The 14,163-nt window shown below is 35.5% G+C and overlaps 1 protein-coding gene across 10 annotated transcripts in view; it reads right to left on the bottom strand.

Moving 5' to 3' along the window:
• Window positions 1-484: 484 nt before the first annotated feature.
• Window positions 485-14,163, bottom strand: part of LIMS1 (LIM zinc finger domain containing 1) — a 155,783-nt gene continuing 142,104 nt past the window's right edge. For 5 of the 10 annotated variants that reach the window (XM_045443747.1, XM_045443751.1, XM_045443750.1 and 2 more), the window contains exons 3-10: window positions 11,869-11,935; window positions 10,945-11,065; window positions 10,370-10,519; window positions 8,837-8,987; window positions 8,009-8,101; window positions 7,176-7,224; window positions 5,785-5,860; window positions 5,403-5,596 (exon numbers count right to left, since the gene is read on the bottom strand). In XM_045443747.1, the coding sequence (XP_045299703.1) occupies window positions 5,449-5,596; window positions 5,785-5,860; window positions 7,176-7,224; window positions 8,009-8,101; window positions 8,837-8,987; window positions 10,370-10,519; window positions 10,945-11,065; window positions 11,869-11,935 (855 nt within the window). In that variant the 3' untranslated portion in view covers window positions 5,403-5,448. Of the gene's footprint in view, window positions 3,210-5,402; window positions 5,597-5,784; window positions 5,861-7,175; window positions 7,225-8,008; window positions 8,102-8,836; window positions 8,988-10,369; window positions 10,520-10,944; window positions 11,066-11,868; window positions 11,936-14,163 lie in introns of those variants that run through there. The other 5 variants (XM_045443748.1, XM_045443746.1, XM_045443753.1 and 2 more) reach the window with 2 other exon arrangements.

Here is a 14,163-nt window from a genome sequence, read left to right on the forward strand (position 1 = left end):
TTTTCCTACTTTGACACCCACTTCTGGCAACCACCAATCTGTTCTCTGTATTCTAGGACCTTTTTTTTTTAAGATTCCATATGTTCATGAGTTCATATGGTATTTGTTTTTCTCTGACTTATTTCACTTAGCATAATGCCTTCCAGTTCCATCCATGTTGTTGCAAAGGGCAAGATTCCCTTCTTTTTTGTGGCTGAATAATATTCCATTGCATAATACACCACAATTTCTTTATCCATTCATCTGTGGATGGACACTGAAGTTGTTTCCAAAACAGTTTTCTTATTAGAGATTTTATTTTTTTAAGTAATCTCTACACCCAATGTGGGCCTCAAACTCACAACCCCAAGATCAGGAGTTGCACGTGCCACTACCTGAGCCAGCCAGGGACCACCCCCTCACCAGCTGTTTTCTTAAACATTAGTCCTATCTTCTCATAGTTCTAGGTCTCAAAGTCATTCAAATGAAACAATGTGCAATAGGATTACTCTTAATAATTATGAACATTTATTAAGCACCAAGAGTATACTGCAATGGTTGCTATACAAAAACATAATTAACAATATAGTGTCCCTGCCATCGAGCTTACATTCTAAAATGAAATACAACAATGCTGTAAGCCTACCTCAAAATTTCCTTAACTTAGAAATGGCTATTTTGGCAAGTGAGGCAAAATGACCTATCATTTTAGGTACAATATTAATAAGGCTTTGAACATGATCCAAAGAATGTTTTACTTGTACCCAGACATTTCCCCCAATTATGTTAGGCTTGGTATGAAAAAGAGCACTTAGAAATTGGGTAAGAACAATGAATTATTTCAAATTGCCTTGTAGGACTTTAAACAGAGAAATGCTTACTAGCCTGAGTTTTTCCACAGCCAGGGAAAACCCCATGAAAAGTATTATGAACTCAATCAAGTCTTCTATTCCACTTGCAACTTTTCGACTTCCTCTTCCTTTCCCACAGGTAAGGGCTCCAATGATGTCCTTTATCAAGGAAGGAAGTATTGCATCTAGACAAAATACCCTAGAGTATTAGAACTTCCAGGAAATACCAATTCTTATTTTAAAAGAGTGAGCAAAGACAGTAGTGGGACATCTGGCTACAGGAGAGGCCTGGCTGTGTAAGATATGTAAACAAGCTGAGCTGAGTTCATGCATCTTCAAAATGATTAAGACTATGGGTAAATGGTTGCTCTTCTGTTCCTTATTTCTGCCGTAGGGGTATTTGAGAATTTAGCATCAAGACCCCAAACTGCCAAAGCCTGTACTATTTGGCCTATATCCATAGTATAGTATTTAATAAATACTTTCAAGGTTTTCCTTGCTGGTTACATATTAGCTGACGAAGGCACACAGAGGGATTTTGATTCTTACTGTCCAATGCAAAGACTGTTTTAAACTTCTGAGTACATACAGTCTTAAACTATATATTGTTTATTTTCAATCACTGATAATTCTTTGAACTCTGAAAGAACACTAAAAAATATTGGTTATAAGTTATCTGAAAACCAAGATAGAATTTACTCTTGTAAAGTGCATGCACAAACTTTTAAAAAATACATGCATACAAATACTTTAATGGCAGAGTGAGTAGCATCCTGAGGTGGTTTTTTTTTTTTTTTTAATGGCAAAACAGTATTTCAGCAATTTTTTAAAAAACGAATACTTTCCTCCTTAGAAGTCTGTCTTGGGAACTTACTTTTAAATGAAAAATAGCAGCAGCAACATTTAACAATTGCTCACAAAATTTGCATTGCAAACAAGTTTGCCAAGAAAGAATGGTCTAGAAACTTCAGCATAAACTTTTAAAAAACATTTTATAAAGTAGAATGATTCACTACTTTTGATCTAAAATTGACATTTAAACATCCCCTTCCAATTTAAAAATGTCATTTTTACCTCCTACTTAAATAAAATCCAATTATGAGATTTGAAATGAAAAACTTGAAACACATATCAATATCATTCTTTTAATAAGATGACAAAAATTAATTTCAATGTGTTTCCCAAAAAAAGGAGAGGAAAAAAAAATCTCATCTTAGTGGTGGCAAATGAATTTGGGTTTACAAATCTCAATCAATGCACTTATTTTTGGTATTGCATGAAACAGCTAGGATTCCTGAATTAAGTATGTTTCTAAGGCAAGGCAAGTTTGATTATGTATGAAGCACAGATATTAGTCAGCATGGTTATAAAGGCAAGAAGACCAATACATATAAATTCACTTGTTTTTAAGTGATACATTCTAAGCTACATAAAATTTAATTTTGTGTCCTATTCTAAGACTACATCTTTTACCTTAAGCTTAGAAGCATAATTGCTGTAATCCATTAAAAAATACTTCATTTTTTCCAATAGTGTAAAGTGTACTGAATTTTCAAATGTCTAGTATAAATTTTTTTTGCAAAAAATTTAAAAAGGCATACTATTAGCTAGCTATAACTACTATGTTAAGTAACTGTATGAAGGAAGAATTTCACAAGAACAAAATATAAAACTAAGCATAGTAATTATTGAAATTAACAAAAAATGAAATCAAGTAGTTTTGAATGCACTTGTTTCTTGTCTTAGTAATGTGTATATTCATTTTATAACTACTAGTTTGATAAACATACTAACATTCTACAAGATTTGTTTTTCTTGGTTGGTTATTTTTCTTCCTTATATCCTTCCCAACAGCTGTTGGAATTTATTTTCTTTCAAATACAAAGTAAAATAATGTTTCTATTGTATCTGAGTCATGTGAAAGCTGACTCCCTATTTTCATTTTTAAAAGTTAAATTAATTTTTTTGGACCTTGATTAACATGTAACATTTAACCATGTGTTTTTGCTGTTAAGTATAGTCTACATTTCAACAAACTGATAGGGTATTTAACAAAAGCATCATGATCTCATCCGTGTTTTAAATATGATTACACAAGCTTTTTTTCCTTTTTAATGAGAAAAAGGAGATAAAGAAAACCATTCATATAGGCCCTCTTCACTCTCAATTATTTTGAGATACAGCTTTAAACAGGGTGGACTAAGTCAAGTAATGTTGGTAATCTCTTTTCTTTGCACAGAAGAGAAAAAACAAAAGAAAGGAAGTTATTTCCTTCCTAAGGTCTCAGCTAGTTTCTTAAGTCTTTTCTTCAGCTCCAACGGAAATTTCTCATAGCACTTCTTACAGACTGGCTTCATGTCAAACTCCACAAATTTATTCCTAAAGAGAGTAACAATAATAAATCAGTAGAAAGGTATTTAATACAGATATATAAATAATGTGAGGTAATTTTACTGAAGTAAATGAAGATACAATATGGTGACATTAATATTCATAGCAAAAAATGAATTCTAATCTTAATTCTTGTCATTGTGGAGATGTAAAAAAATTATAATACCATTGGAAAAAAATTGTCCTTATAAATTGATCTTATACATCTCTCTGTTTAATACAGAATGTACATTACATTTTAGTCCCTGCTCACATGTATACAGGAAATCTAATGTCAATATAATTTAGGTATTATTAGGTAGTAAAGTCAATCACATGTTAATGTACCACAAGAACACTTTAAAGAACAGTTATTAAAAGCCAGGAGTTGTATTTTTGTAATGTGAATGACTTTCTCTTTGTTGAAGGCAATATCATTGTACTTAATATTTTAAATTAGGGAGCTATAGGTTTTATCTTTCCTTGCATGAAATGATTTGCCTCCTACCTCCAGCACCAAAAAAATTATCTTCAAAAAAATCTGAAATCATAATGGTTTTTTGGTTGGTTGTCTGACAGAAAAGTTGGTAGGGGAGATATAAGAATGTTTTTAATCACTCTTAAAAAACAGAAATGAAATAGATTGCCTGTGGTTCCATTTTGTGAATGGTTAGCTGTATGGAGAACTCAATGTTTTAAAAGCTAGAGCAATACACATTATCTATCAATTTGTTTGTAAAACAGTTCTGGAGAGCACAGGTTTCTAGACAGCCTCCTAAGTATCTGTCATGCATTTCCACTTGGTAATACCATTACAATCGCTCATTACTGTTGAAATAGAGGGTCCTAAACTGTGAACTGAGTATATACACAACCTTGTAACTTTTGCATTTTCCTAACTTGTATTTAGGCAGCATTTCTGGAACAAATTTAGTGGTACTTTGTTATCTATGACAAATGATTAAATCAGGTGATGTAATTTTAAAGAATAAGGTTAATAACAAAGTTAATTCCTACTGTATTTAAAATGAAAAATCTTTTGTTTTAAAGCATTACATGGAAATTATTCTCTAGCTATTTTTCACAGAGCTCTTGATGCTGATAGAAATTCAAATGATCTTATTTTTCCATTGACAATTTGATTTAAATAGTACTAATGAGTTACAATATTCTCCCAAAGACTTCTTAGAACAAAAGCTATTAAAACTGCCATTTTTTGGGGCGCCTGGGTGGCTCAGTCGGTTAAGCGTCTGACTTCGGCTCAGGTCACGATCTCGCGGTCTGTGAGTTCGAGCCCCGCGTCGGGCTCTGTGCTGACAGCTCAGAGCCTGGAGCCTGTTTCAGAGTCTGTGTCTCCCTCTCTCTCTGACCCTCCCCTGTTCATGCTCTGTCTCTCTCTGTCTCAAAAATAAATAAACGTTAAAAAAAAAAAAATTAAAAAAAAAAAAACTGCCATTTTTTTTTAATGAGGGAAATAAATTATCATTGCTTTCAGAGATACTGCTAAGCAAACCTTCAATTGTTTTAATTTATATTTGAATTTTAATTCCTCTTTATAGAAGGAAACATGAGAACTGGAACAATAAAAAACTTTCGTTGGAGTGCAGAACACAGTGATAACCATGAAGAAAAAAGGACAATCATGCTAGGAATTCAACAGAATTTCAAAGATTGAAATATTTCCCATAAAAATCAGGAATAAAGTAAGTAGGCTTTGAAAACATCAAGAAAATGAATCCATAAACAGTAGCATATGGGTACTCTGTGAAAGCAGATTACATACACCAAAGACATTAGAGCTCTTATTACGTACAGTACATGGTCTTTGTTTAGATATGAAACATGCTGAAAGGATTTAACTTAATGCAGAACTTAGAACATGTGATGATTGGAGTTTATCAATTAAATCATTTTAGGCAAAGAAACTGAAAACCAGGATTTTAAAAGCTGCAATTATCAGAGAAAAATACTTTCAAACTTTCTTTAATATCTATTAAATAGAGATTGGAATTCTTCCCTTTGAATCTACTTAAAAAAAAAAAAAAAAAAAAGAAGAATCTTAGTAATTACCCAAAAGGCCCAGCTCTACAGAGGACAACTACTTGTATTTCAATCTCTGGCGGCTACAAACACATGCCAAAAGGAAGAGACAACAAAAAAGCAAGAAACAAAAAGAGAACAAAACACATTCTAAAGGACTAACCAAAGAAGAAAGTAGTGAAAATGATGATAGAAGGGACAGAAAAGTTTACAAACAGACTGGCTTTTTCTTTTTCTGCTTGTCCTTATCCTTTGCTTCTCTCTCCCGTTTGGCAAGTCGCCTCTTAAATTCTTCTGGCATTTTTTCATAACAGTGTTTGCAGACTGGTTTGAGATCAATTTCAACAAACTTATCCCTTTGAGCAGGACAAAGAAGGAATAGAAGAAACAACATAAAACAATTAAAGGAAGAACCTTTACATTCAGAGGCCTAAATAGAAAGAATAAGGAATCAGATAATTCTTTTTAAAAATACTCTATTTAAAAAAATGTTAACCTAAAGTTTTGGTCTTAGGATTCACACGGGACTAAACCGCAGACTTACTTGAGTGTTAATTTAGTGTTGCAGGTAGAACAGGCAAAACAGTTCACACACCAGGCCTTATTCAGAGCAGAGACCACTGGAGAAAGAGCAAAGACACATGGTCACATACTTTGGCGTTCAAAGTGGCAGAGCTGACATCCTCAACTCAAACAGAGCTAAGGGTGCCTCCACAACACTTAGAAGAGGTTCTGAGAGGCTTTTTTGCAAAAGAATCACAGGACTAAAAATCTCAGTGCCATTAATTAATGTTTACTGAATCAATCCAATTAATAAATTAATTAAAGGCTATTTTTTCACATTATTAAAAAAACTGAGCACTTAATGTCTTCCGTGACTGTAGGGTTCATCTTAAGGAAGATTACCGTTGCCTTTTTCAATCTTTATTTATAGTTAAAACTTTTCTTCTTCCCTTTAGAGTATCCTATGAGGCACATAAACAGTATGTACCATACCTTCCCGCCAAAGCCTGCCCTCTCACTCTGTGCATGGTGCGGTGTGTATTTAACATGCATTACGTCACTCAGATGAGCTTTTCTGGCACAGGCCCTGCCTACCAGCACAGTCTCCACTACCACTGGCCCAACAAAGAAATATAGACTAGATAAGTAATTAAAAAACAATCCAGATGTTAACTTATTTGCCTGTCTTCCATAGCTGACAAAAAGGAGAGCTTCCTTTGACAGCTTCTTTCACCTGACCACTATGTCACATAGGAGGGAGCTAAGTTTTATTTTCTATGGCACTAAAGATTGCTCTCCTGAAGTAATCCTTTTGCAAACTGCATCATGGGCAGTGTTTCACAAAGTATTTCCCAGGTTGGGTTTTCTGACGAGAAACACGAAGCATGTTGAAAACAGGAATGTTTAAAACTTTGCCAGGAAGTTTCTGGCAAAACTGTGCTAGTGGCTATTAGCAAACACAGCTGCTTCCTTTCTGTCCCAGTTAATCAGCCCTGCCTACTTACAATACAAGGCTGGTAAGTGCTAGAAATGTCTACAGAAAACTGCCAGGTTTTAGCATCTGCAGGGTTAAAGTGACTCTCGCTAGCTACCAAGGCAGATTAAGCTGTTCCTAATAAACACTGCTCTACAGCTTCCAAGTTCTATAAATCCAGGGCATGGAAATAGAAACAGATCTCAAGGTTGGCCATGAATGGTTCACACAATACGTACTGTAACAAGCCTGAGGCACTGCCCTAAAGTATTGTCATAAAGGAGTAACAAATCCAACTTGTACGATATTATCATCTCTGCTATGAATTATTTGAGAAATATGCCAAAGAAAAAGTAACTGATAATGGTCAAATGACAAATAGTAATCAATCTCTTTCTGTTTTTGTGTCATAATTTTGACACAAAATTATGCCATATAAAATCCCTACAGATACTTACCATCACCTTCTATAACACGGTTACAGTGGAAACAAACATCACCAAATAGCTGAAAATGAAAAAAAAAAAAAAGTGGTAAAAATTCAAGACATGTTAGAACTAAGGTTTAGAACACCAAACATTTAATACAGTTTCGGTTCTTTCTATCACTTAAAAATAAACAGCTGGCTACCTAGATCCAGAATTTACCCTTATTAGAGAAAATGAGTAAAGTGCATTGACTAGTTTTTACTTTTTACAATGAAGATAATTTACTTTTCATCACTATCAAAACCCAGAAAATGGCTTTGGAAATGTCCCACCCAGATTTAAGGAGGCTAAAGGAAATGACAACCTTAGACTGGCTCTAGTACTGAAGTGGAAAAAAATGATTCAATGACATTATGGGTTCAAGTGACAAAATTGGAATAAATATAATAAAGTATTATATCAATACTGATTAACTATGATTATGTGAGACCACTCCATATTCTTGGGAAATAAAAACTGAAGTATTTAGGGGTAAAGGGCCATGATGAACTTCTGAAATACTTCAGAAAAAAATGTGTGTATATATGAATACATACATTTGTATATGAAGATCTGTGCATTTATTAAGTGTGTGTTTTTACAGAGAGTGGGCCAATGCAAATGATGAAGTAAAAGGTACATAGGTATTCTTCATATTTTTATTTTACAACCTTTCTGTTGACTCTGAAATTATTTCCCAAGTAAAACATTAAAAAATAAAATCTATAGTCCAATGTACATTTTCCAAGAGCTTTCCTTGTAGCTAAAATATTAAGCTCAAACTTATAAAATTATATCTAGTATCCAATAAGTATGATCAATACCTGGTTATAGTGGGTTTCACAATATGCCAGGCCTTTCCTTTCATAATGTCGATGTCCAAGAAATGGCTTTTCACACTTGGCGCAAACAAAATGCTGAAAAAAATTGCTAGAGGTAATTTTTGAGCTGCCATATTTTATTTATTTAATAAAGTAAAACCCCAAAGTTAAATTATTCTCAGAGAAGGTACATGAAAGTTTGAGGTAGTTATTTCATTTGGCCAGGGGTAATCCTTTCAGTCTTAACTTAATTCAGGTGTCTTGAGTTTTTGACACGTTACTTTAAGACACAGCCTTTTTAAACAACACAGAATGAGGGGCACCTGGGTGGCTCAGTCGGTTGGGCGTCCGACTTCAGCTCAGGGCATGACCTCGCGGTCCGTGAGTTCGAGCCCTGCATCAGGCTCTGGGCTGACAGCTCAGAGTCTGGAGCCTGCTTTAGATTCTGTGTCTCCCTCTCTCTCTGACCCTCCTCTGCTCATGCTCTGTCTCTCTCTGTCTCAAAAATAAATAAATGTTAAAAAAAAAAATTAAACAACACAGAATGAGAAAAGAGGTCAACATGTTAATATCATCTATAAGGGAGGGGCTGCTGCTGGAAATGGACCATGACACTCCTGCCTCGAGAAGGATTTAAGAACAAAAAAGCGCACCCTGTATCATTACTGAGAGATCACAATAGTGTGTATATTCTGTATTCTTAATTTTCTACAACGTCATTTGTCTTGAAAATGTCCGTATTTAATCTTTAGAATTTCCTAATCTTGCCAGCACCTCTGAATGATGGAAATTCAAAAGTACTAGTTAACCCTTCCACCATTTACGACTCACCTCCACATGCCACTGCTTGCCCATAGCATTCACCACGCGCCCTTCAATGGGCCGTCGACAAGCGCCACAGATGGGGACCCCCATTTTATCATGGCACGGCAGACAGTACAGCTCTCCTTTCAGCTCCCGGGCATCAGCAGTCAGCTCCTTCCTGTCCATGAGAAATATATCCAACTGAATACTACTACTGAGAGAGAAAAACAGGCAACTGAGGAGACTGACATACTTTTTAGCAGGTTTTTGAAGATCTCACTATAACAATCCCCATAACCTTCTTTTCCCCACTCTTAGTAGTGCTCACAGTAACCTAAATTAATAGGCTTGAACCGGTTTCAGATTCCTATCAAAACATCAATGTCAAGCAATAATGATAAAATGTACAAACAAGTCAGATATATACCATCACATTGGTCATATTTATCACTTCCTTGTCTATGATCACATGATAGTCCTTTTGTCTTCCTGAAAAAGCTAGAGAAGAATCATCACAGTGCTTGGGACAGACTTGGAGATGTTATCTTTACAAAATAACTGAGGTCTAAAGTTACAGATTAGCTCCATTTACTAACAATTATTTAAACTGTCACCAGCTTTTAAGTTTCAGGTTAACAGAAAATAAAAGAAATGCCCAGAACCTTCCTTCCCACAAATGCTTAAGTTCACTATTCTTTTCAGTCTCCTGCATCAATATTAACATTTAGGCAGAGGTGGCCCTAATTAGCCAAATGGACTTGTTTACATTTCATCTGTTTTAAGTAATTCTCCAGAAGTACCAATGACAAATGAACAGAGAAAAATTCCACCAAAGGGAAATAGGCAAGAAAATGAAATAAGGTACAAACTGATAATCCCAAAATAAATGAGGTGGCTATACTCATAGCAAAAACTGTTTTCTTGACCTTTAGCTTACCTTATCTCTGTCCACCCCCACTATAATTTAGCATGTATGTTCAAACTGATTAAAGTAACTTTTCACATTAAATTTTTAGATAGCAAATTTAAAAAATCATAGCTGAACAATTTATCATGAGTCTTTGAAGAAAAAAAATCCCTTTAGAAGTAAATAAAATTAAATAAATGTAGTTTAAGATATTTTAAGATAATACCCTAAGTATTACAACTGTAAAAGTTATATATGTACAAAGAGAAGACTTTTTAAAGTTTTTTTTTTTTTTTTTTAAATCCTGTATTGAAAAAGCACAGTGATCAAAACAGTTTTTGGGATAACTGAATTTTACCACTAACTGAATACTAAAGGTATATGTATATATGTTATATGTACACACACACAGGGTGTGGGGAGAGTGTGCTGCACACACTCAAATGTGGCAAAATGTTAAGTGATGAAACTCAATGATGGGTATGTAGGTATTCTTTGTATTAGTCTCTTGACTTCTTTATAGGTTTAAAATGTTCCAGATTACAAGGTGGAGAAAAACAATCTGGTGTGCTGGAGTAAAAGATACAGAAAAAAAGTGATGTTTTACTTTATTTCCACGATTTGTGCAATAAAAAGGGAAGAAATTGCAGTACCCGCAGTTGGCACAGTTGAAATGGTCTGGATGGTAAGGGTCATTCTTGAATATCAGCGGTTGCTCATCGATGATGGCGTGGCATTTCTGGCAGATGTATTTTCCAAGGCCTCTGGCTTTCTCACGATTATGACAGGGGCGACATAGATGTCTAAACAGAGCCAACACGTTTTTAGAAACTTAAGTTTAAAATCTAAGGTTCTAATAGTTAAAAAGAAATATGCTTCTCATGTCTCTGAAAAGAAGTGAATAATTTAAAAAAAAATCACACTTGGCTTAACAGCAGAATCAAGCCACTATTTTTTACATGAAAATTTATTTATTCCAACCCAAGTAATCCAACTGATCTTTAAGAAACTCCATCTTAACTACGTATCTCCCTTTTGTTGGCCCAGGGACACAAATTCTAGGGTCCTCTCCTAACAGCCGCCAGATGAGCCAATACAGGCTGCAGTCCCTATCTATACCTTAAACTCAGTGCCTGAAAGCACCTCCTCACAGCCCTAGGGGAAAACAGGCATGACCTTGCAGTAGTTACTTCTCCACCCACACCTAACAAGGATGGAAAACTCCTACCTCCCAGCATTCTTGACAAATCCAATATCTGCCAGAACTTCCTGGCAGAGGTCACAGCGGAAGCACTCAGGATGCCAGCTGTTATTCATGGCTTTGATAACTCGGCCAATGATGAATTCACCTGTGGGAAAGGAACACACAAAGGATGTCCAGGGTGCGTCTTATTGCTGAAAGCAGTAAGGCAAAAGACGCAAGGAAAAAGAACACATTTAAAGCTTTCTCCACAACTAGGGACTTTCTACATACATATCCACCACAGTAAGCACTGCATTAGGAAAAAACTCTATTTCATCTGAGTCCTTAGTTTTGATTCTGTGGTTAAATTTTTGGGCTGTCTTATCACATCTCTGAATCTGATTTTCCTTTTCTCAATGATACACTGGGCTCTCTCAAATGCCTTTTGTTTATTTCTGGTCATTGCTGACACAGCACATTTTCTTGAAGCCTATACTTAATTTCTTCTTTCACTAAACTTTAGAACATTCTACTCAGTTTCTCCAATTTCTGGAGACTCTCTAGTAAAGCTGCTAGCAACCCATGAGGTGGCTAAAATGCAAGCAAGTTAAACACTTGTGTTACACACAGCAATCCTTAAGCATGTGAAGCACCCCTCCAAAGTTTTCCCTGTCTCTCTCTTGGTAACCTCAAAAGCGAGTAAAGGCTGAATTAACAGGGGACAAGAATATTCCAAAGGATCATCTAATAAAAGTCCTAATCAATCCCCAAAAAACTTTATACTAGATGTCCTTAAAAAACATTTCTCTCTGGGTTTTGATACTCTTCCAGTTTGTTACATATTAATGATAAGGAAAAGGATGTATAAAGTACCTGAATGCTATTTATAATGAGCACTAAACACCATTTCCACCATTGACATAATTTTGAGACTCACTTTTTACTCTGCTATTCAGCAGTAAAACTTACCACACTGATGACAGCAAGGAGCAAAGAGCATCTGAAAGTCATGTTCACAGTACTTCCTTCCTTCAAACTGAAATAGAAAGTACCATCAGCTTGTACAGATGAAACAATCACAGGATGAATATAATTATTCTGTGGAGACATATGGAAAGATGTTTTTGAACTAAGAGCTCTGCCCTAAGAATTATAATTCTACTGAGATGTTTAAAAGCAGATGTACTTTTGTACTTTCCCTACACCTACCTGCATGTGGGTACAGGAAAGATATACTCAACAACTGGTACTATGGCTCCAGAATACAGTGAACTCCCTCTAACAATGATGAACTGTTTTCTGGCTTGCAGACTCACCTTTAGGAGTCTAATGAGAGCGGTGGACTCCTCTCCCTAGAAAATACACATATGTACACAAACCGTTTCCCACTTTTTTTACGTTGATATCTGAAATGTTGTATTATAAACTTAAATATTTACAAAGGGTAGATAGTCTAGTATATTTTAGATCTAAACATTTTAAAATGAGGCCAAAACCCATTAAAAATATTCTATTTTAGGGGCGTTTGGGTGGCTCAGTCGGTTAAGCGTCTGACTTTGGCTCAGGTCATGATCTTGCAGTTCATGGGTTTGAGCCCCACGTCGGGCTCTGTGCTTTGGATTATGTGTCTCCCCCTCTCTCTCTACTCCTCCCCCATTCATGCTCTATCTCTCTCTCTCAAAAACTAAACGTTAAAAAAAATTTTTTTAATTCTATTTTAATAGTTGGAAAATTCACATCCTCTACTTCTCTCCTTGAACTATTTCCATTTCATTTCCCACAAAGTTTTATCCTGGTATGATATTTTTTCCTAAATTCCATACTAAAGTCTTTAACAGGGGCGCCTGGGTGGCGCAGTCGGTTAAGCGTCCGACTTCAGCCAGGTCACGATCTCGCGGTCCGTGAGTTCAAGCCCCGCGTCGGGCTCTGGGCTGATGGCTCAGAGCCTGGAGCCTGTTTCTGATTCTGTGTCTCCCTCTCTCTCTGCCCCTCCCCCGTTCATGCTCTGTCTCTCTCTGTCCCAAAAATAAATAAACGTTGAAAAAAAAATTAAAAAAAAAAATAAAGTCTTTAACAGATCACCCTACCATACTTCTCGGCAATTAAAATGTATATAACAAAACTTTAAAATTTGTTTTACTACCTGAACCCATGAACTCTAAAAGCTAAAAACATTCTTTTTATTCTGGATTAAGTTATCATTATAATTATTAGTACACAAATAGTTAAAACATGAATATGTGTACAAATGTCAAATTTTACTTTCTACTATTTGTTTACTTAAAAAGCCTATCGTGGAGCACCTGGGTACCTCAATTGGTTAAGCACCCGACTTCGGCTAAGGTCATGATCTCACAGTTCATGAGTTGTAGCCCTGCATTGGGCTCTGTGCTAACAGCTCAGAGCCTGGAGCCTGCTTTGGATTCTGTGTCTCCCTCTCTCTCTGCCACACCACTGCTTACACTCTATCTCTCAAAAATAAATAAACATTAAAAAATTAAAAAAAAAAAAAAAGAAAAGTGTCTCTTAATGAGATGAGCAGGGCTCCCCTTCCTCTCACAATTATTCCATATATCCACAGATAAATAGGACTTTCCAATGGAAGAGTTCAACATGAATTTCTATTTTGGGGGCTGCTTTTTACATAAATAAGTCATGAGAATTATAGCATGTCTCCCTTTGAATCTTTGAACTCCTTACAATGTTCACGTATTGCATATTGTTTGACTATCAAAATCCATTTTTAGTGATGTAGCAGTAGTCAACTAAATTTGGTCAATTGTGGAAATTAGCTGCAGATTTAGCTCAATTTATTGAACATATCCACTATAGCTTAATCTGCAGACCAGCCCAAGTAGATTTATTTTGTGCCAGAAAAAGGCTTACTTCATTTTGAAATTCAAATGGATGAACTCTAATACGTTTAATGAATCTGTTTTTAAAAAAAAATTTTAATTCATGTTTATTTTTGAGAGACAGAGCATGAGCAGGGAAGGGGCAGAGAGAGAGTGAGACACAGAATCCAAAATAGGCTCTAGGCTCTGAGCTGTCAGTACAGAGCCCAATGCGGGGTTCAAACTCATGAACCGTGAGATCATGACCTGAGCAGAAGTTGGACACCCACCTGGGTGGGTGAGCCACCCAGGTTGGATGCCCCCGTTTTTTTTTTTTTTAATTTTTAAATTAATGTAATGAATCTGTTTTCAGAAGTTACAAACAGATAATCATAAATTGATATGCTATATTACCCAGTTCTCTGTCATA

The sequence above is a fragment of the Leopardus geoffroyi genome, chromosome A3, assembly GCF_018350155.1.
Source record: "Leopardus geoffroyi isolate Oge1 chromosome A3, O.geoffroyi_Oge1_pat1.0, whole genome shotgun sequence".
Taxonomy (NCBI): domain Eukaryota; kingdom Metazoa; phylum Chordata; class Mammalia; order Carnivora; family Felidae; genus Leopardus; species Leopardus geoffroyi.